At 46.4% G+C, this 20,859-nt stretch overlaps 1 protein-coding gene across 2 annotated transcripts; it reads left to right on the plus strand.

The window, feature by feature from the left end:
* The first annotated feature begins 16,885 nt into the window (after nt 1–16,885).
* On the plus strand, nt 16,886–20,669 carry DUSP6 (dual specificity phosphatase 6). 2 transcript variants are annotated; one of them, XM_021687516.2, is made up of 3 exons: nt 16,886–17,761; nt 18,385–18,822; nt 19,874–20,669. In XM_021687516.2, exons 1-3 carry the CDS (start codon nt 17,362–17,364, stop codon nt 20,179–20,181), a joined length of 1,146 nt encoding a protein of 381 aa, XP_021543191.1. In that variant the 5' UTR covers nt 16,886–17,361; the 3' UTR covers nt 20,182–20,669. The 2 variants fall into 2 exon arrangements, with proteins under 2 accessions (XP_021543191.1, XP_044770678.1); XM_044914743.1 differs by lacking the exon at nt 18,385–18,822.
* The last annotated feature ends 190 nt before the right edge of the window (nt 20,670–20,859 follow it).

Raw genomic sequence — 20,859 nt, forward strand, 5'->3', positions numbered from 1 at the left:
CAAAGAGTGCACTTGCTGTGGTGAGCACTGGGTGCTGTGTGGAAGTGTTCAATAACCATACTGTACTCCTGAAACTAATATTACACTGTATGTTAACTAACTGGAATTAAAATAAAAACTTTAAGAAAAGTCACAAAGATCCAGTTCATCGGTGGAAAATTAGCAAAAATTTGAGACTGAAGCCATGGATGACAGTGGGTAAGATGAGCAGTGTCTCTAGTTAGAAAAACCCCACATCTCTCTCCTGACTTCTGCCCTTCTTTTCTGCTCGCTGGCAGCTCCCGGGCTCCTCGTTTACACGCAGGCACTTCTGTTGACCTGTTCAATGATGGGTGGTGATAAGCTCTTACGAAATGATGCACCAGTGGGAGAGAGCAGATCCAGAGTCCACGCCCGCACTGCTTGCTTTGTGAAATTCCAGACTGTTTAATCGGCTCTACCTCAGCCTAAGAACTCCGGATTCCATTTTTCTTAATGACTTTCTCCTCCTTAAATGCCTACACAGTTATCTTTGAAGAAGGAGAAAAAGAATAGATGAATCACTTGCAGGAAACAGGGGGCAGAGACATGTGGTTGGAACGGCAGATGGCTGTGTGTGTGGGCACATCGCTGTCTCTGTTGCTCCTTCCACCACCCTCTGGAAATGAAGCCTTTGGAAGAGTACATTCATTCCAGAGTAGGGGCTGCGCCCGCTTTCAGGTGCTGACATGCAAACCCACATCCACACGGCTTCTTCTCAGACATCGGAACTCCGGGGAGAGTAGAAAACTCAGGCTCTGGCCCAGATTGGACCATTCATCCTCTCCTCCAAGTTTTGACATTAAACCTTCTAAAGATAAAGTAATAAGCTACATACAATTAGTGGCAATGGATTTCTCATGCTGTCTTTTTTGTCCTGCAGGATATGAAGTAAGTACATAAATATTCTTCCTATGTGTCACAGCGCAAGCTCCTGACCTCATAAGGGGTTGGCAAATGCCTATAGGGAAGCTAGAGGGAGATTGACATTCAGATAAAATAGGCATTAACCAGGAGAACACGAAACTGTTCTTGGTGGGGCTTTTGGTGGTGGGGGCGTGAAAAGGACATAAAGATAGTGTCCATGCGTTACTCCCCTTAACAAGTTAGCTTCCTGCTGTATGTATGGAGATGTCACCAACTGTGGTTGTTTCACTTGGATAACTGAAATAAGTTTCTAGAATCCCAAGTATTCAAGAGAGCACACAGTGTGATACACTGTTTTTCAGAAGGCTTCATGGAGGCCCTCCTGTTACTTCTACATAAATTCCCAAGTGTCATCTGGATGTATATGCTAAGATAAGTAATTGTTATTTTATTTTTAGATGTATGAAACTCACTTCACTGACAGACTCTTAAGAGAGTCCTCAGTCACTGCCATCTGCCCTCCCTACCCTAGACCCATGTGCTACAGGACCTTGTAAGCACACAAATGTGCAGAAAGATGAGTTTGTCACCTTTTTCCTTGGTGCATTAGAAGTTTTGGTAAAATATGCATCTAGAAGTCGAAATATATTCCTGAGCACAAATTACATACTATTTGGAAACAAAGCATTGAGGTTAGCAGTTTTAAAATTAATGAACACTCCTTTAGAAATTAACGTTATAATACAAATCATCTGATAAAGAATGAGTAAACTCAGTCCAGAAACCAATCTGAATAGCCATAAAAAATATTTCATCAATCATAAATCCCATTAATAGAATTTCTACCCCTATACTCATTATGATTTGATGACTCATTTATCTGAAAGTCGTTCATCTTAACCTTCACGAAAGCACTAATTCTTGAATCCTGAAATGCTTTAAAATTATCTTCCGTAATTTTAAAACATGACCATACTGGATTAATTTTTGTGCCTTTCAACATCCCCCCAGTCCCACCTGATCCCTGGGCTTCGGCCTCCTCCTGAATGGACAGACTCCTGAGGGTGCAGCTTTGGAAAGACCACATCTCACCTGCTGCATCAGTAGCCAGGGGCTCCAGGACCCAGGTCTGAGCTGATGAGGCTCTTGGACGTTATGGATGGCCAATCCCCTCCCACATCTTCCAGGCAGCTCAGCACCATCTCCCTCCTGGTGAACTGCTTCAAGGTAACTTGTAGGACAAGGAAGGAAGTTCGCAGATTTCTTTGTGAAGTATTATCAGTTCCTTAACACACCACCTGGTATCTGCATTCCTTCCTTCCTGGCTTTATCTCTTTTTCTCTCATTTTTTGAAGTCTTGGGATTGCACCTTCCAACACAGTCTTAACAAGAGATCTTTGCCTCAGGTTTTATTTTTTAGATAATTTGACTAAGACAATGAGTTTTTAAAAAATCACATGTTATATCTTCAATCTGGCCTCCTGCCTACAGTCTGCTTTCTTCCCGGTTAGAATGATGAATGGAGATCTATAATCCCTGTTAAGGTTAACTAGAGCTGCTCCAGTGAAATGTCTCTGGGTTGAGAATATGTTTCCTAAATCTCATCTAACTTTCCTGTAAGTGAGTTTTTTTTCTCACCAAAATAGGATTGGATATAGTAGCTCTTTGGTCAGATTGACTGCTTCTGCCCAGCTTGGTGTGGAGAACCAGGACAACAGACAGTGGCCTTTCCTATATCCACCCTGCTATTTACAAACCTACCTCCCGATTGCCGTTTTATTGTCTCTGATGCTATCTTCTACCTTCATGGAGTCCTTACCTCCCTTCTCACTTACAGCGAATTCCTCCTATGTACTCGTGATAAAGCCAGTTCAAAGTAATATTCAAAATCCCTTTGACTCGGGATATTCTGTTTTGTGTAAAATATGTGTCTTTTAATCAGCAGCTAAACAGCATCAGCTGCCAAGAGCAATGTGGTACGTGGGGATTGTAAACAAGGCACTTCGGTGTCACAAGTCTTTCCCAGACTGAGAAAGAGAAGTCAATGGACTTTTTCACTTCTCTGTTTAATGGGCCAGATCATCTCTCATGGAGGGGGCTGGGGGTGAGGATAAACGCTTTTAGATATTTGGTAGTATCACTCTTTCCGCCTGAGCAGGAGGAGGGTACTGTGAATGCCTGGAGAGTATATTAAGGCTGTTATTTTAATGACTTAAAATTCCTTAGAAGGTTTGCATAGATAATAATGGCTGAGGCAGAGTTTAAGACAAACAACCCTTCTGGGATTAAAACTAAACAAAAACCAGGGCTCCTTAACCCTGAGCAATTCTAAGGAGTGAGAGCAGTTTTAATTACAGCATGAGATTTAGAATGAGTTGAGAAGGAAAAGTCAGGCATCAGGGAGTTTCGTATCAAAATGTGCTTTGGGATTATCCAGTACCTCTACATGTTTTCTGTTCGAAACCAATGATTGAGGGATGCTTGGGTGGCTTAGTTGGTTAAGTGTCTGCCTTCGGCTCAGGTCATGATTCCGGGGTCCTGGGGTCGAGCCCCGTGTTGGGCTCCCTGGTCAGCAGGGAGTTTGCTTTTCTTGCTTCTCCTTCTGCCCCTCCCTTGCTCTCTCTGACAAATAAATAAATAAAATCTTAAAAAAAAAAAAGAATTTATTCTGCAGATATACTCACGCGTAAAGGGGATAAATGTGTAGAAGACTGTATTCATTGCAGTCACTACTTGCAATAGCAAAAAAGATTCTGCACAACCTCAGTACCCATCAATAGTTAGGATCAGGTAAATAAATGATGTGTGCCCACACAATGGAATACTATGTAGCCATTAACACGAATGAGGAAGCTCTATGTTTTCTGATATGAACCCATCTCCAAAATGTGTTCAGTGAAAAAATCAAACTGCACCCCTGTGTGTTTAGTCTGCCACAATTTTGTAATGAGAACATCAGTAATACCAAATGTATACGCTTATATATGTGTAGACTCTCTCTGGGCAGCTACACAAAAACTAGTTAACAGTGGCTGCCTCTAGGGAGAACTAGGTAGCTAGGAGAGCCTACCTTTACTGTATATCCCTTCTTTCCTTTGGAATTTTATTCCATGCACAAGTTATTACCTGTCCATATATAACTCAATAATGCTTTATTCTTTAAGAGAAGAAAAAACTCTGTAACACATGCAGACATTTGAAAGGGGGCTCTCATCTAATGCATGGGAAAACTACATTCTGTAGTTCCAAGTCTGCTGACGGTAGCATACCCGTTGTTGTTTTTTTAAAATAGACTTTATTTTTTAGGGCAGCTTTAGGCTTATAGCAAAACTGACCAGGAGGCACAGAGATTTTTTTTTTTTAAATATATATATATATATCCCGTCCCCACACATACACAGCCTCCCCATTATCCACATCCAGGACCAGCATGGTACATTTATCATAATTGATGAGCTTATACTGACACATCATTATCACCCAAAGGTCATAGTTTATGTAAGGGTTCACTCTTGATGGTATACAGTGTATGGATTTTGACAAATGTACAATGACATGTATTCACCATTGCAGTATCATACACAATAGTTTCACAGCAGTAAAAATCCCCTGTGTCCCTCCAGTTCATCCCTCCCTCCCTGTAACCTTGGGCAGTCACTTGATTATCTCCATAGTTTTGCCTTTTCAAGAGTGTCCTATAGTTGGAATCACAGACTATGTAGCTTTTTCAGATGGGCTTCTTTCACTTAGCAATATGCTAAGTTTCTCCTATGTCCTTTCATAGCCTGATAGCTCATTTCTTTTTAGTGCTGAATAATATTCCATTGGATGAACCACAGTTTGTTTATCCATTCACCAACTCGAGGACATCTTGGTTGCTTCCAAAGTTTTGGAAATTTAGAACAAAGCCCCTATAAACATCCGTGTGCAGGTTTTTGTGTGAACACGTTTTCAACTTTTTGGGTAAATACTAAGGAGGGTGATTGCCGGATCATACGACCAGAGTATGTCTAATTTTGTTAAGAAGTTGCCAAACTGTCTTCTAGAGTGATTGCACCATTTTGCATTCCCACTAGCAATATATGAGAGTTTCTGTTGTTCCACATCCTCACCAGCTTTTGGTGTTGTCAGTACTGTTCTGGATTTGGGCCATTCTAATAGGTTGCTAGTGGTATCTCATTGTTGATTCAACTCACATTTCCCTGATGACACTGGATGTGAAGAATCTTTTCATATGCCATCTGTAGATCTTCTTTGGTAGGTATCCATTAAGATCTTTGGTCCATTTTTAATCAGGTTGGTTCATTTTCTTTTTCTTTTTTTTTTTAAGATTTTATTTATTTATTTGAGAGAGAGAGAATGAGAGAGAGAGCATGAGATGGGGGAGGGTCAGAGGGAGAAGCAGACTCCCCGCTGAGCAGGGAGCCCGATGCGGGACTCGATCCAGGGACTCCAGGATCGTGACCTGAGCCGAAGGCAGTCGCTTAACCAACTGAGCCACCCAGGCACCCAGGTTGGTTCATTTTCTTACCACTGAGTTTCAAGAGTTAGGTAACAGTCCTTTACCAGATGTGTCTTTTGTAAATATTTTCTCCCAGTCTGTGGCTTCCACATTTTTTTTTAAAGAATTGAATGTAAACTTTGAAGACTGAAACAGAAATTATCAAATGGCTAAGTTAGTAACAAATGGATAAACTTTTATTATTTTCCCTTTATAACTGATTCTTTGTTGTTAGCACTGCCATGTTTCTAGATGTTTCCTGGAGCCTTTGCAGTAAAGGAATCTAACAACTAATGGACGAGCAGGTGTAAATGCAGACTACGATACTATGGTATTTCAACTGCCCTTAAAATATGATCTAATTTGTGTAAGGATTAAAAATTCTTCTTCTTCTGTAATTTGTAATCTCTCAATTTCTTCATGAGGAATTTTACCACTAAGCTTTCCAAGAAGTTCACGTTAAAAGAGAATAAATGAATTAGAATAATTTACTGTACCAGAGCAAGTATTTCATTAGAGAGAATTTATCTTTTATTACTTAGGTGAAGGTACCTCAGGAAGTAGCATATATTATCTTCTCTTTATGTGTTCCTGGCATGTCTCCTCACTCTATCACTTTGTAACCACTTAGTTGCCATATATAAAGTGAAGGACTCTGGATGGGTGGACTCTCACGTCAGTCATCTAACATGACCATCCTTTTGGATCTAGAATTTTGAACTGTCCTCATAGCATGCCAGATGCTACCCTTTGTAATATTCTCTCTTATGTCACAATCCCATGTGTGGAGGGGAGTGTCCCCATGTGATTTATCTTTTTATCCCTCAGAATACCTTGCATCAACTCGCAGGTATATCGAGCATGGATTTTTTAAAAGGTAGAAGACAAAGTGATTTTGGCAAAATTTAAAGCATTTTCAGTCTGTAGTGCTTTCTGTGATAGATGCCCGTGTTACTTTTCCAAAGAGAAGAGAGAGTTCTGGTGTGGTCCAGGGCAGTGAATTGGAGATTTAGTTCTGAGAAAGGGTCAGGTGGCAGATGGAAAAGGCATGACCAGGTGCCCTTAGCTTTGAGGACAGACTCCAAGACCTGGAAGGCGAGCACAATCTGAAAGCCTTATCCCAGCTCTCCACTTAAGTGACCGTGTGTAACTCCATCTCTGAACATCGATGCTCCCCACCCCCACTGCTGCAATAGGAACCAGAGGAGTAACACTCCTTACACTCTTGTGTGTAATGAAAAACAATGAGGTGACAGACTTTCTTTACAAAATGTCACTTTTGCAACCAAACATGTTGCTGTGACATTTTCACCCTAAAGGTGATGGACCCTTTTATCAGAAATACTACTTCCTGGGTGGTGAGCACCTGAAACTTCTGCAGCCTCCTCCCTCCGTGGAGTGTTTCTGAGGCTTTCACTCAGCTTTCTGCTTTTCTGTGGGGCTGGAAAATTTTTTTTAAGTAGGCTCCACGGCAGGGCTTGCACTCACGACTCTGAGATCAAGAGCTGAGCTGAGATCAAGAGTCAGACGCGTAACCAACTGAGCCACCCAGGCGCCTTGTGAGGCTGGAATTTTTATAACAAAAAGTAAGAGGCAAAAGGCAGTTTTTCTCCTGGAGCAGAATTATACCACTGGCATTTAGAGTAACACTGTCCCCTCTTTCCTGGCTACAATTATAAGCATCTCACATACCTCCCTATGTGAGGTAAGGTAAGTATTTTGTCATCTTCTATTAATAGGGAGGGATTCTGAGTCACAGAAGGGCTAAGTGATTTTTCTAGCCCCAGAAATAAGAGGAATAAAACGAAGCAGGATGATGAGTACGTTATTTTAGGAACGTGGTGGTAGCATCATTTTCATGGACAATTGCAACTGCTTCCTAATTGGCTTTCCTGCCCCTGGTTTTTCTCCCCCCTGCAGTCTACTCACCTCTTTGTTATCAGAATCATATTCTGAAGTCATGTCACACCCTTGTATAAATATCTTTGATGACTTCTCGCTGCCTAATGAAAAATTCCGAACTCCTTAGCATAGCATCTGAAGTCCATTTCCATCGGGCTTTAAACTACCTTTCTTACATTCTTTGCTGCTCTGCGCCCTCCATACAGTTGTCATGCATGTGCATGGCTCCAAACCTTTGCTTCATGCCACCTGTCTCTCTAGCCTAGATTGCCTTTCGTCTCCTGTCCCTCTGGGATGAGGGAGAGGGCAAATCTGCTTATCCATGGGGATCTAACTCAGATACCGTTTTCTCTGAGACACTTTGCAACATCCAAGGCCCATGAACCATTTCCTCCTTTTGCTCCCTCCCACAGCACTTCCTTTCTGTTGCAATGATCATATTTATGGTTACATTCTAGCTACCTGGACAGGAGTTTAACCTACCCAATCAGACCGCCTTTTAGTGACAGCGGGGTCTGAAACCTGACTGATTTCCACATGTCCTAGCAATTATTTCAGTTCCAGACACACGACTGATGGGTGCTCAAGAACCTGATGCTGCTTTCAAGAGAAACCTTCTTTTAGGCAAATCCACAGGCAGTTTTGGGTACAGTTTCAGGCCTCATGAATCGAGTTTTCAAGGACAAGCAGATTAGTTATGTTTAACACTACATTCTTCTGTTATGAAGTTCTGATGTTTGTGGGGAGAGCATGCTATTTGATTCCGGGTAACCAGCCAAAACATTTCTGTACTTCCTGACTAGAGCTGATGGGTGAGCAACATGGCTGTCTGGGATATCATTCGGAGCTTTCCAAAGTCTGGACCACCTGTATGAGCCACTCCTGGCTGCTAGATTACAACAGTTGCCTGGGCCCCTCTCTAGACATTCTGAATCAGAGTCCTTGAGTTAGAGACCTGTGAGGCCTCTGGACTGAGAGCAAGTACCTCCAAGGTGTTTCTAAACATTCGAGACCCCTGGTCTGGCTGGAAACCTCTCCCGAGGCAAGGGGATTGATGGGGGATGCATGCTGTGGATCCGTGCAAGCCAGTGGTTCTCAGCTTAGGTTGCATATGAGAATTCCCTGGTGGATTTTTGAGACCTACCAACACCTGCCCGCCCCCCTTACATCATTTAAATCAGAACTACTGAAGATGGGATTTGGGCATCTATGCTTTTTTGAAACCTCTCCTTCTGAACCAATTTGATGGTAGAATAAATGTCAGATTCCTTTGACAAAAATCATAGGTCTCTAGTGGTTAGAGCTCCCATTTATGTTGCACTCCTCACTGCACTCAACCTCACTCTCACTCTAGAAGTAAATCTCATACCAAATCTAACAAGTAAAAAAAAAATATATGTTTCAGCAGCTAAGTACAGTTATGCAAACTGTGTGTGGCTGGGAAAGGTCTTTCTCTCTACCCTCAGTGCTTTGATTAACAGCACCCTGCACGAAAGGGCCATCCTAAAGGAAAGGCAGCAGTGCTCCCAAATCAAAACCAGTGGGTTTTGTAATCTCATGGGGGCAGGATCCTAGGGGATATGGGGATGGGGGGGGGGGGAAGTTACAGGACCCAGGGCTGGAGGCCACCCACAAGTAGGTGGGCTGCAAGATCGAGGGTCCTATCACACTTCCTCTAACAATCACCAATTTCAGCAATAAAACTAATTTTTTTAGAACTAATTTTTAAACACTTCTTACCCTAAGCTGAAACAACAACAACAATAACAAAAACAAATGAACTCCTCTGGTCACTAAGCAGAAGGTGTTGATACATATTAAAGAATGTCCCAGCTAAGTATCCACTCCCTCAAGCATTACAGTACTACAGTTCTTAGTTACTTTAAATTAAATCACCATAAGGACAATGGAACAGAAGTCAGAGAAATCCCATCATAAAGGCTTTTCCCGTGGGAACGGGTTAGGCAAAATGTCGGAGAGAGGAAAGAGGGGAAGAGTGGGGCATGACTTAGCAAGCATTTAGACTTTTGGGGTTTGGGTAAAGAATCTAAAAGTTCTGGTAGGTCCGGAAAAACCTGATGGGAATACATCAAAAGATGCACGCTCGTCAGATGGTTAACAAAAATAACCTTGGAATCATACACGTGCAAAAATCACTACAGAAACTGTGCTAAGCAGCTGGTCTGCTTACTTAGGGCTAGGAGTGTTTCCATAATGTGTCCTCTAGCAGGGCATCCTTCCCCCACGAATGGAAGATTCCTTTCCATTTCACAGGACAGTGGCTCTCGTACCTGGCTCGGACCCACCCCCTTTTCCTTCCACCTCCGAAAAGCTCCTGCTGGGCAGGAAATCAGAGAAAGGAAGGAAGTTCCCATAAGATGAGGTTTCTTTTTATTATTATTATTTTTAAAGATTTTATTTATTTATCTGAGAGAGAGCACGTGAGCGTGCAGGAGGAGGGGCGGGGGTGGAAGGGAAGAGGGAGAGGGAGAAGCAGACTCCCTGCTGAGAGCAGAGCATAGTGCGGGGCTCCATCCCAGGACCCTGAGATCATGACCTGAGTCCAAGTCAGATGCTTAACAGACTGAACTACCCAGGTGCCCCAAGATGAGGTTTCTTAGATGTAAGGAGGTCTTAAAAGCATAAGGCCCCAGTATATAAGTGGGTGTTCCCATCAGAGACAGAGAACCCAGATTACTGAGAGAGAGTGGTTACATCGTTGGGCGGTACACTCCCAAGTCCCCTCTTGCAGAACATGAAGTTAACAGGACTGGCTTGAGGGGCACCTGGGTGGCTCAGTCGGGTTAAGAATCGGACTCTTGATTTTGGTCATGATCTCAGGGTCCCAGGATGGAGCCCCGCACTGGGCTCTGCGCTCAGCGCAGAGTCTGTTTGTCCCTCTCCCTCTGCTCCTCCCCCCTGCTCTCTCTCTCTAGAATAAATAAATAAAATCTTCAAACAAACAAACAGACAAACAGGACTGGCCTGAGCTGACAGTGATGGGGGGTGGGCTGGGAGACATGTTGCCCCTTCAGCAGGTGAGTCCTAGACTCTGCTGGGAAATTCCTCGGAAGCAAGCAGCAATCTCAAGGTCACCAATTTATCCAGGTCTTGACACACTGAGAAACTGTAACTTCTGGGGGGACTGACATCACCAGCGAAGGGGATGGTAAAGCAATTGACTCTTATCTAAAATTTTATTTTTCAAAATCTTGTACGGATAGTTTTTCTATTCCTGAGAATAAACTAACACTAGTGTTTTTTACTATATAATCTCCTTTCAGCAGGGTCAGTAAATATTTATTTGTTAAGAACTCTCTCTGTGTGTGTGTTAATAATAAAAACAGGTAACTGTCAATGAATTATTATTGTTTCAGGACTGCTCCTACCCCTTTACAAATAGAAGTCATCTATTACAATAGCCCTGTAATATAGTATCCCCATTTTACAGATGAGGGCACTGAGGCATAGGGAGATTATATGATTTCCCCCAGAGCCACAGGATTAGAAAACTGCTGAGTCAGGATTAGAATCCAGGTTGGTCTGACTCTGGAACTCCCAGTCTTGAGCAGCAAAATAAAATTTAACAAGTTATGTCCCCGGGGTTCCCTCAATATATTTTGGAGGATCTGCAAGTTCTTAAATTCGATAAACTAAGCTGAAGCATGCCTTGTATTGTGGACACGCACAATCATTTTCCCTGATTGCTGAGGCAAAAAGGGCTGACAGGAAATAGTACCTACTTAGAAAAATAATCCGTCTCTCTTACACAACAGCTATTTGTATTGCTCACACCTGCGTAAATAAAGGAACACAAGATAAGGAGAAAAGTCACCAGAGGAACTGTGGCCCACACAAGGAGGCACAAGGCAAATATTCCGCATGTAGATGCAGCATGGCTAATGCCCAGGGAGCATCCATGATGCTTCATGACATGACTGAGGAGCTTCTGGAAAGACGACTACATATAGCTCCTTGCCTCCCTGGAAGGCAATGTAAGCCTAATTTCCCACTGAAGATATTGCTGGGCTTTGGAAATAATACAATGGGAAGCATTGTTCCATTTCCAAACAACAATGACAGTAACAAAAAATAGTTAAGTGGGGTTGGCTGTACTCACAGATGCTAGCTTCCTGAGGACTTCTTACATATACATTTACATATGCTTTTAGATTTCTTACTTTTTGAAAATAAAAGATACGAGGGAAGAATCAATGAATGTTTTCCCACTGGAAGGAAAGGGATGAAAGCATCCGAAAAAAGAAATCAACATTAGTGTCTTTAAATGAATTTGTTAGAGCGTCTAGCTTCAAAGGAAAATTCTAGATGACGTCTCTATGGGCTCCTGAATGTACATTAATGTGCATTCCATTGGGTGATGGGAAACAAAAATACAAGAAAGTTGATGAAGACCATAGTTTTTAAAAGCTTAGCCTGATCAGGGCCAAGGTCTGAATTTCACGATAGTTTATATTTTTCTTCAGGTCCTATCATTCTGGCAAGGTGTGACGGTGCCATCTCGTTTATAGGAAAGCTCCAACCACTCCCTAGATGTGACAGTGGCTTTGCCATTCTGGCTCTGCTGCTGTCTAGCTCCCTGTTGGTTGCTGTCTAATCTGGCCCATCTCTCCCCCAACCTCCACATTGTTTGGGACAATCATTAGCCTGTGCTTAATAAATTAGACCCTGCAGCTCCTCACCAAAGGGCAAGCTGTTCGACAGCAAACCAGGGGCTCATATTTGAAACTCCCTTGGGCTTTCCCTCTGCACAGCCTAAAATGTGCAGAGGTGTTTCCTATTGGCGGTCCTTTGGTCCTCCTGGGTTCCACAGTTTCTGCTGCTCAGACATAACTTGCTGTCTTTTTGAGGCACCTGTCAGGAGAGCTCAGCTCGAGTTTTGTGAACCCCAACTGCCCTTTAAGTCAGACTACGTCAAACACATTTCTCAACTGCAGTGAAATTCTGTTCTGAGATTTAGCAGCTCAGAAAGCCACTGGCTGTCAATTTGAAGGCTCCCTGGGACTTCTAAAAGGGAATCCTGAATATGTCACAAGACCACATTTTAAGTCAGACCTTCTAAAACACGCTCTCCTTATTGGCGGAAAACTGTTTAACTATTTTCACATGATGTGTTAATAAATGTGATTGTATTCACAGAGATTACTCCAAGAGGATTAAAGGTCATGCTGACCCTTTTGGGTCTAGTAAATGGCAAGTGTCCTCAAAACACAGGAAAATTTCTGCAGAGTTGAAATGCTTCTCCAGTAGGCAAGCAAACATTCCTAAACAAAAGACTTACTTTTAAGGAGCTTTCCAGGGGGAAACACCTAATGAAAGAAGGAAGAATTGAAGCACGGGTGCTTGGGGTATGCACACAAATACACACACACAGAGAAGTTAGGATGTAGCACGTTGCTTCTGTGCACTTATGAGGAGTAAGAGATGACCTGCATCGCTCTCCAGTCTGGAAACACAGTTCTCTGGACATGAATGATACCCTCAGCAGGGAACTGGGGCCTCCGGAAATGAGGCGGCTTGTGGTCCTTCCTGATGCTAGCTAGAACTCTTCTGAGCTTTTTTCCTGAGAGCCCGGGCAACAGGGCCAGGATGATGAGGTTCAAGGCAAGATCACCAGCAACAGGGAGTCAGCTTTCTGCAGGAAGGAGGCAGTGAGTTTTAAAAACATCATCTTTTGAATACTCACTTTGTGCCCTACACCTTTTGTGTCTCTAGTCCTCCTTGTTCTGTAACGAAGGTATAGCTAGTCCTAATTTTACATACTGCTGAATTCCCTTCCTTGCTTTGTTTTTCTCCATAGCACTTTTACTTCCGAATATACTCTATAATTACTTTGTTTATTGTCTGTCTTCACTAGAATGTAAGTTTTGGCGGGGGATGGGGGGGTGGAGGTGGTATTCTTGCCCGTTTTATTCCCTGATTTTCTGGAACCCAGAATAAATGAATGAAGGAATAAATGAATGAATGAATGGAGGCCCAGAGGAGCTAAGTGATTTTCCCCTATCAAACTACTAGTGAGTGGCAGAGCTAAGGTTGGAGCCCGGGCCCATGCGCTGTGCTGACACACTAGATTACAATGGCAGTTGTTAGGATTAGAATCTAAAACAAACTCTAAGGAAGAAAAATATGAAGCATTTAGGGAATGGTTGACTAATAAAGACGTGAGTGCAGAGAAAATCACCAGATGTAAAAGGAGCAGGGAAATAAATCTAACTTTTGATCTTTGACATTTATAGGGAGGGTGCAACAGGATATGTGAAGCTGGAAAAGCCTGGTGGTCAAAATTCAAAATGTAAAACTGAGTCCTTTGACTTTTGGCAGGGAACCGTGCGCTGCATGGTCTCCGTGTTACCCTATGAGACGTGTATGAGGTAATCCTTAATGGTCTGTACAGGGTCTGGCCTCAAATCCTGACTCCACTGTTTGTTACTGAGTGACCTCACGCAAATTCCTTAATCTCTGTGAATGGGGATGATTTACATGGGTTTTCTGAAGACTGACCAAAATTATGCATGTAAACACAGAAATTGAGATGTAGCCTTCCATGTAGTAAATGCCCAATTTACCTATTATTTCTACTCTATCAATTCGGTGTGGCTGGAGAACAGGGTGTTGAAAGGGAACCAGTTAGGGAGAAACGAGAAGGGTGGCTGGGTACACCGTGTTAACCATATTAAAGGATTTTGACCCTGGTCTGTAACAGCACCTCCTTTGACAGCTAAATTGGGATGGCTTAAACTGCCTAGGGCAGTTCCTCCGAGGGCTTCTCTGTAGACTAGGGAGTTCCAGGCGGGCTGTTAGGCAAGCCTCAAAGGGCATTTAGATAAGAACTCAGAACAGTAGGCAGTTTGGGAATTCAGAACAATAAAGACATCAACAGCTAATAGCACATCTACATCATGCTAGGGCACTTCACCCATTTAACCATCACAGAGATCCTACGAAGAGAATATTTTCATCATCTTCATTAGGCCACGTGGAAGATGCCGTTCACAACGGATTTAACCAAGGGCACACGCTTAGGAACTGATAGGGACACAATTTTAACCCTGGCCACCCCGTTGCAGGGACCCTTTATGCCTCACCTCTTAGAACCGAGTGGTCAGAATGCCATTTTATAAAATGTGCTGAGAAAGACCGACATTCCGTTGCCGTAGGGTTCAGAAGCACGGGTCAAACTGTCTCTATCTTTAGGTTTGAGAAGTGTTGCGAGTATCCTCCCCAATCTATGCCCAGGCTCAGGTAAGTACACTTTCAAAATAGCGAAGGACCAACCAATTTCCCTCCCTGTCTCTTCTGTTGGAGATCCCGGGCTGAAAGATTTTGCTCTTTGCAGCTCCCCTGCAGGGCGTCCTGCCTCGCCCCCAGGTCCCAGTGACTGAAAAGTCTCGGGGTGGGAAAAGCCTGTAACAGGTGGGGGCAGATTGGAGGCGTCAACTCCGGCGCAGGCCTCCTCCAGTTGGAACTAGATGATATCCAGTGAAATATGGGAATTTTGTTCCAAGGGATGCCCAAAAAAGGCGCGGGGAGAGCGCGCGGCAACCCCCACCTTCGTCAAACACGCTCCTCCAGGGGCGGCCTGCTTGCAGCAGAGCTCCAAAATTGGCAACCTGGGCCTCGCAGCCGCCTTTTTTTAGCCTACATTCCCCAAACCAGGGAAGAGGCGGGTGACTAAAAATGCAAATTGGAGCCGGGGCGTCAGCAGGCAGGCCCGTGGGTGCGGGGCGTCTGACTGGGGGAGACCCCGCGACCTCAGGTGCCCTCCGCTCTACTCGCGGTGGGCGCCGGGAGGGGCGCCGGGGGAAGACGCTCCCCGCCGAGCCGCTGCCCCCGCTTCCGCCTCCCGGGCGGCGGCGGGACAATGCGCGGCCTCTTTTCCGCCGGGGGTTAGGGAGGGGAGGCCGGATTAGGGCCCGCGCTTTCCGGCCGCAAGTCCGGCCCCCCCCCGCGCCCCCCCGGCCCCAGCGCCGCGCCGGCCGCACACAGGTGGTTTTCCGCTCGGGAGGGGCAGGCCCCGGCACTTTTATATAACAATAGAGCTCTGCGCGCCGGGAATGCGCCTCCTCGCCGCCGCGGCCCCCGCCCGGCCACGCCTCCATCCGGTTCCCGGCCAGTCCGCCCGGCGGCGCCTCGGCGGAACGCGGCGCGCTGGCCTGGCCGGCACTTCCCCAGTTACCTGCGGGCCCTGCAGAGCGGCGGAGACGTTCTCTGCGACTCCCAGCCCTCCTTGCGAGCCGGGGGTCTCGACAGGCACTCCTCCTCGACCCTCACCCACCCCAGGCCGTGACGGAACCCCAGAGTCGAGCGTTTGGCTCCGCACCCCTCCGCAGGGTCGCCCAACACCCCGCACCAGCTGAGCCAGGAGGCGGGGGTGGCGGGGTGCTAGGCAAGGAACGCACCGCGCAGGCGCGGCTGGTGCTCCGCAAGTGCCCGGCGACCCGCAGGGGAGGGGGTTAGCCAGGGTGGGACAGAAGGCTCCCCTCGGTCGGGTCTCTCTGTGCAACGTGACCAATCGCCGAGCCTGCGCGAGCTCCCGCAAGCCTCGCCGCTGGTGAGGACAGCCCGCCAGGCTCCCGCACGCCCTAAATGCACCTAGCCCTTGCAGCCCCGCCAGACCGGCTCCTCTGTCGGAAGCCGAGCTTGCTGCCCAGAAATGATTAACGAGCGCAATCCCCCAGCGCGCGGTGGGTGACCGCGGGAAGGCGGGGGCGGGGGGGGGGGCACTTGGATCCCCGGAACAATGGCTCATAACGCCCCAGGCCGCTGGAGAGGAATAAAAGCATCGGACTGTCCAACCAGTTTGTTTCTGCAGGCTCCACTGTTTAAAAACAAAATAAAGTAATTTAAATGCTATTAAGAAAAAATCCTTTCTTCCTATTATCTGGACAACCAGGCATTTGTTTGTTTGCTTGCTTTAAAATGTTTCAACAAAATCCTAGTTTGTTTCGAAAGATGTTGGATTAGCATTTAACACCTCATCGGTCACTAAAGCCCAGGCAGTTCACCAGCCCCAACACAGCCTCAGCTAAAAGAACATCGGAGCAAACAGAGCTGGGCTTTTTAAACTGGCAAACAAATGCCACACACCGCCTAAAGGAGGGCGGAGGAGGGGGGTTAAGGCGAACTCCGGTCCAAATGAGTTTAAAGGGAATATAAAGGGAAAAAAAAGCACAAGTTTTCTTAAAGCTAGCTTGCGAGCGCAGGCGTCACGAACAAGGGCTTTTGTGCCTGCTAATTGCACCATTTGTGCGCAAAAGTTCCGACGCAAAGTGTGAACTCTCAACAGAAGGAAACATGAGACAACTGAAGTGCCCTGGTTTATGTGCCCTGCTCCTCCTCCGCCGCCGCCTCCTCTTCTTTCTCCTTCCTCCCGCCGAGCCCGCTGCTGCAGCTTGTTTGCACTGGGGCTTATCCGGAGCGGAAATTCCTTTCCGTTTTTGTGAATGACAAACTCATTAACAATTCATCAACACAACCTGTTCCAGCCGGCCCGTCCCCACGGCAACAGCCCCTTCCGCAGCGCGCTCATTGGCTGGCCGAGAGAATGTATCCATTGAGACGCTCGCTGTTTGTATCCATTGAGGAGCTGCCTCGCGCAGGGGGTGTGCGAGGGCTGAGTCCAAGGGAGAGTGAGCAAATCGAGGTTTGAATAATTCGAGGAGAAAGACGCCCGGGTGGATTTGAGGTGCAGCCTTGAAGGGAGGGATTAGGAGCCGCTGGACTTTTTTTTTTTTTTTTTCTTCTTTCCCTCCCCTCCTTAGTAGCAGGGAGTCCGAATTAATTGGATTTCATTCACTGGGGAGGAACAAAACTGTCTGGGCAGCTTCATTCAAAGAGATTCATTGACACCAAGAGCGAGCGGCTGCAGCCGGGAGCAGAGGGAACAGCCGGCTTCACTTCTGTCTCGCTTTCCCCAACCGCTAACCCGGTCTGGGAAGGGCAAGGTGGAATTAAACCCCCGCTCGCAGAGCGGCAGCTTCGCGCGGCGCGCTCGGCCTATGCCTGCCCCGAGGGGCGTCTGGTAGGCACCCGCCCTCTCCGGTAGCTCGACCCCCATGATAGATACGCTCAGACCCGTGCCCTTCGCGTCGGAAATGGCGATCAGCAAGACCGTGGCGTGGCTCAACGAGCAGTTGGAGCTGGGCAACGAGCGGCTGCTGCTGATGGACTGCCGGCCGCAGGAGCTGTATGAGTCGTCGCACATCGAGTCGGCCATCAACGTGGCCATCCCGGGCATCATGCTGCGGCGCCTGCAAAAGGGCAACCTGCCCGTGCGCGCGCTCTTCACGCGTGGCGAGGACCGCGACCGCTTCACCCGGCGCTGCGGCACCGATACGGTAGTACTCTACGACGAGAGTAGCAGCGACTGGAACGAGAACACTGGCGGCGAGTCGGTGCTTGGATTGCTGCTCAAGAAGCTCAAGGACGAGGGCTGCCGGGCGTTCTACCTGGAAGGTACGCGCCAGGGGAGTCCCGCGCGCGGGGCCGGGCGGGGGTCGCGGGGCTGTGGGGTGGGTGCGGGCGAGGCACGCGGACTGCCAAGTGCCCCTGCTGCGCTCGCCTGGCGCTTCTGAGTCGCGCTGCCGGGCTTGGGGGCCCTCCGCCGGCTCCCGGCTGCGAACCTCCGGCGTCCCGCACCCGCGAGCAGGCTGGCGCAGAATCCACCAGCTTCCGGCCACAGGCACGGGTTGTTTCTTTCTAACGAGTTGTCCTCTTGCTTACCCGTAATATCCTCCACCTGTCCCTGCATTCTGTCGTTCGATTTCGAATTACGATTTGCAGTACAGTAGAGGTCACTGGGGGTGTAGATTGCATCCCCTAGCCCCTCAAAATATTTAGAAAAGTTGCCATTTTGTGCATTTCCGGATTTAAAAGAATAAGGGTTTCCAGGGAAGGCGGGCCTGTTCGTTCCACTCCCAAGGGTATACATTTAAGTGTCTCTCTCTTATAATTGGCTCTGTGTGCAGGGGGTTTCGTAGGGTGCTATGGTGTTTCCTGCGCCCGGTTGCGGCTCTCACAAGCTGTGAAAACTACTACGGGATCTCAGGTTACAACGATTGCTTTTCTCGTCCTGGCAGGTGGCTTCAGTAAGTTCCAAGCCGAGTTCGCCCTGCACTGCGAGACCAATCTAGACGGCTCGTGTAGCAGCAGCTCGCCACCGTTGCCAGTGCTGGGGCTCGGGGGCCTGCGGATCAGCTCCGACTCCTCCTCGGATATTGAGTCTGACCTTGACCGAGACCCCAATAGTGCAACGGACTCGGATGGCAGCCCGCTGTCCAACAGCCAGCCTTCCTTCCCCGTGGAGATCTTGCCCTTCCTCTATTTGGGCTGTGCCAAGGACTCCACCAACCTGGACGTGTTGGAGGAGTTCGGCATCAAGTACATCTTGAACGTCACCCCCAATTTGCCGAATCTCTTTGAGAACGCAGGAGAGTTTAAATACAAGCAGATCCCCATCTCGGATCACTGGAGTCAAAACCTGTCCCAGTTTTTCCCTGAGGCCATTTCTTTCATAGGTGAGACTAATGAACAGTCCTTCCTCAGACTTCTAAATGCAAAATTCCTAGCCATTCATAGAATTTAAGCTGTTAATCTCTCTTGCTGCTTGCTAGCTTGTCGGAGTGCGGGTCTCTAATGTTACAAGGGGGTTCTTAATTCTGGTTTATCCTCTCACTAAGAAAAGAAAAAGTGCCTTTTTGACATGGCTGCAGACCACAGGTGTATTTGAAATGGGGTTTCTTGAGTCTTTGAATTCAGTCATTTGAAAGCAGGCTGTACATGATCAGACAACAAGATTTTCTCACAGTCTTTGGACTTGGGACCGGCTAGATGGAAGTAGTACTCACTACTGACAGGAATTTTAGCATTGCTTTATAATTTTAAAAGATCTGGGAGTTACTTTAGGACATGGGGTTAGTTGTTGGAAAGTGCTATGAATGCTAGATGGTGTAATCCAGTTGAATGTTACTGTGATACTGGTTAACAGTGAGACAGTGAGGGTAACCTGAGCCCAGCAGGAAGGACTGTGGGCTGGAAGCCTGGAGAAGCGAATCTCCAGGCATTGTAATGCATTTCCTATTACAAAGGAACTCATTTTCAGGCCATGTCGACATCCTGTTCCTCCTAATGGGCTGTCCCCTGTGACTTCCCTCTCTCTTTTAAAATGCCTGAATACCTCCATTGTTAGCGGCACAACAGTTGGAGAATAATTTAATAGACCCTTGCAGTCTGCTTGTCTGTATAAAAGGCATTCAAGACCATATTGCAGGGTTTCTGGTATTCACATGCTGAGGCAAAGAATGCACACATTAAGGATTTTTTTTTTTTGTTGGCAGAAACTTAATACAAAAGCTCCCTTTTCAGAAAATATCTGAACTATGTAATTGTGCCCAGTGTACATGTTTTATCGCAATGATGCATCTGCTGCTGCTTGTGGGGCTCAACTGCCACACGCGGTTCTTTTTTTCTTTCTTTCCTTCTTTTTTTAAAATTCAGTTTTTAGAGCGATCGTTCACAAAGAGTGGTTTTTGGTCTGCTGAAATCTTGTTTTTCTTTTTGTGTTTACAGATGAAGCCCGGGGCAAAAACTGTGGTGTCTTGGTGCATTGCTTGGCCGGCATTAGCCGCTCGGTCACTGTCACTGTGGCTTATCTCATGCAGAAGCTCAACCTGTCAATGAACGATGCTTATGACATTGTCAAGATGAAGAAATCCAACATCTCCCCCAACTTCAACTTCATGGGCCAGCTGCTGGACTTCGAGAGGACGCTTGGACTCAGCAGCCCCTGTGACAATCGGGTCCCTGCGCAGCCGCTCTATTTCACCACCCCCTCCAACCAGAATGTCTACCAGGTGGACTCCCTGCAGTCCACGTGAAAGGCCCCACATCCCCTTGGTGGGATGTGTCCGTTCCTTTAGCCGTTTCTCTTGGCAGCATCAGCTGGGCTGCTTTCTTTGTATGTGGCCCCAGGGGTCAAAACGACTCCAGTTGTCTGTATTAGACAAGGTTCCCACATGTGGAATTGGTTATTATGATGGGAGAGATTTGCTCCGCTCTTGTTGGAAGACCAGAACATGCTATGTAGATCCAGGCCGTAGGTTTGCTCCATTCCTACGTGTACAGCCTACCCATGCAGGGACTGGAATTTGAGGGTTTCCAGGTATATAGGGTAGGACCAAATGGTAGGGGTAGGAGCGTGTGTTCTTTAGGGCCTTGTGTGACTGTTTCCTTCTGCATCTGGAACTGACTCTACATTGTCTTCAGTGAAGACTGATTCAATATTGCATATAGAGGAGCCAAAGAGAGGTTTCAGCTCTGTATTTGTAGTATCAGTTTGCAAAAAATAAAAAATACAAAACAAAAATAAATAATAATAAATAAAATAAATCTGATACTCCATTTGATTATTGTAAATATTTGATCTTAAATCACTTGACAGTGTTTGTTTGAACTGTGTTTGTTTTTTCTTTGATGGGTTTAAAAGAAATCATCCAAAGGGAGAAAGAGCAGTATGCCACTTCTTAAAACAACAACAACAAAAAATAGAAACATTT

This window comes from Neomonachus schauinslandi, chromosome 5 (genome assembly GCF_002201575.2).
Source record: "Neomonachus schauinslandi chromosome 5, ASM220157v2, whole genome shotgun sequence".
Taxonomy (NCBI): domain Eukaryota; kingdom Metazoa; phylum Chordata; class Mammalia; order Carnivora; family Phocidae; genus Neomonachus; species Neomonachus schauinslandi.

Coding starts and splice junctions, on each gene's coding strand:
- DUSP6 (XM_021687516.2), top strand. CDS start 17,362: ATGATAGATACGCTCAGACCCGTGCCCTTCGCGTCGGAAATGGCGATC. Junction 17,762..18,384: donor CCGGGCGTTCTACCTGGAAG/GTACGCGCCAGG, acceptor TCGTCCTGGCAG/GTGGCTTCAGTAAGTTCCAA. Junction 18,823..19,873: donor TGAGGCCATTTCTTTCATAG/GTGAGACTAATG, acceptor TTGTGTTTACAG/ATGAAGCCCGGGGCAAAAAC.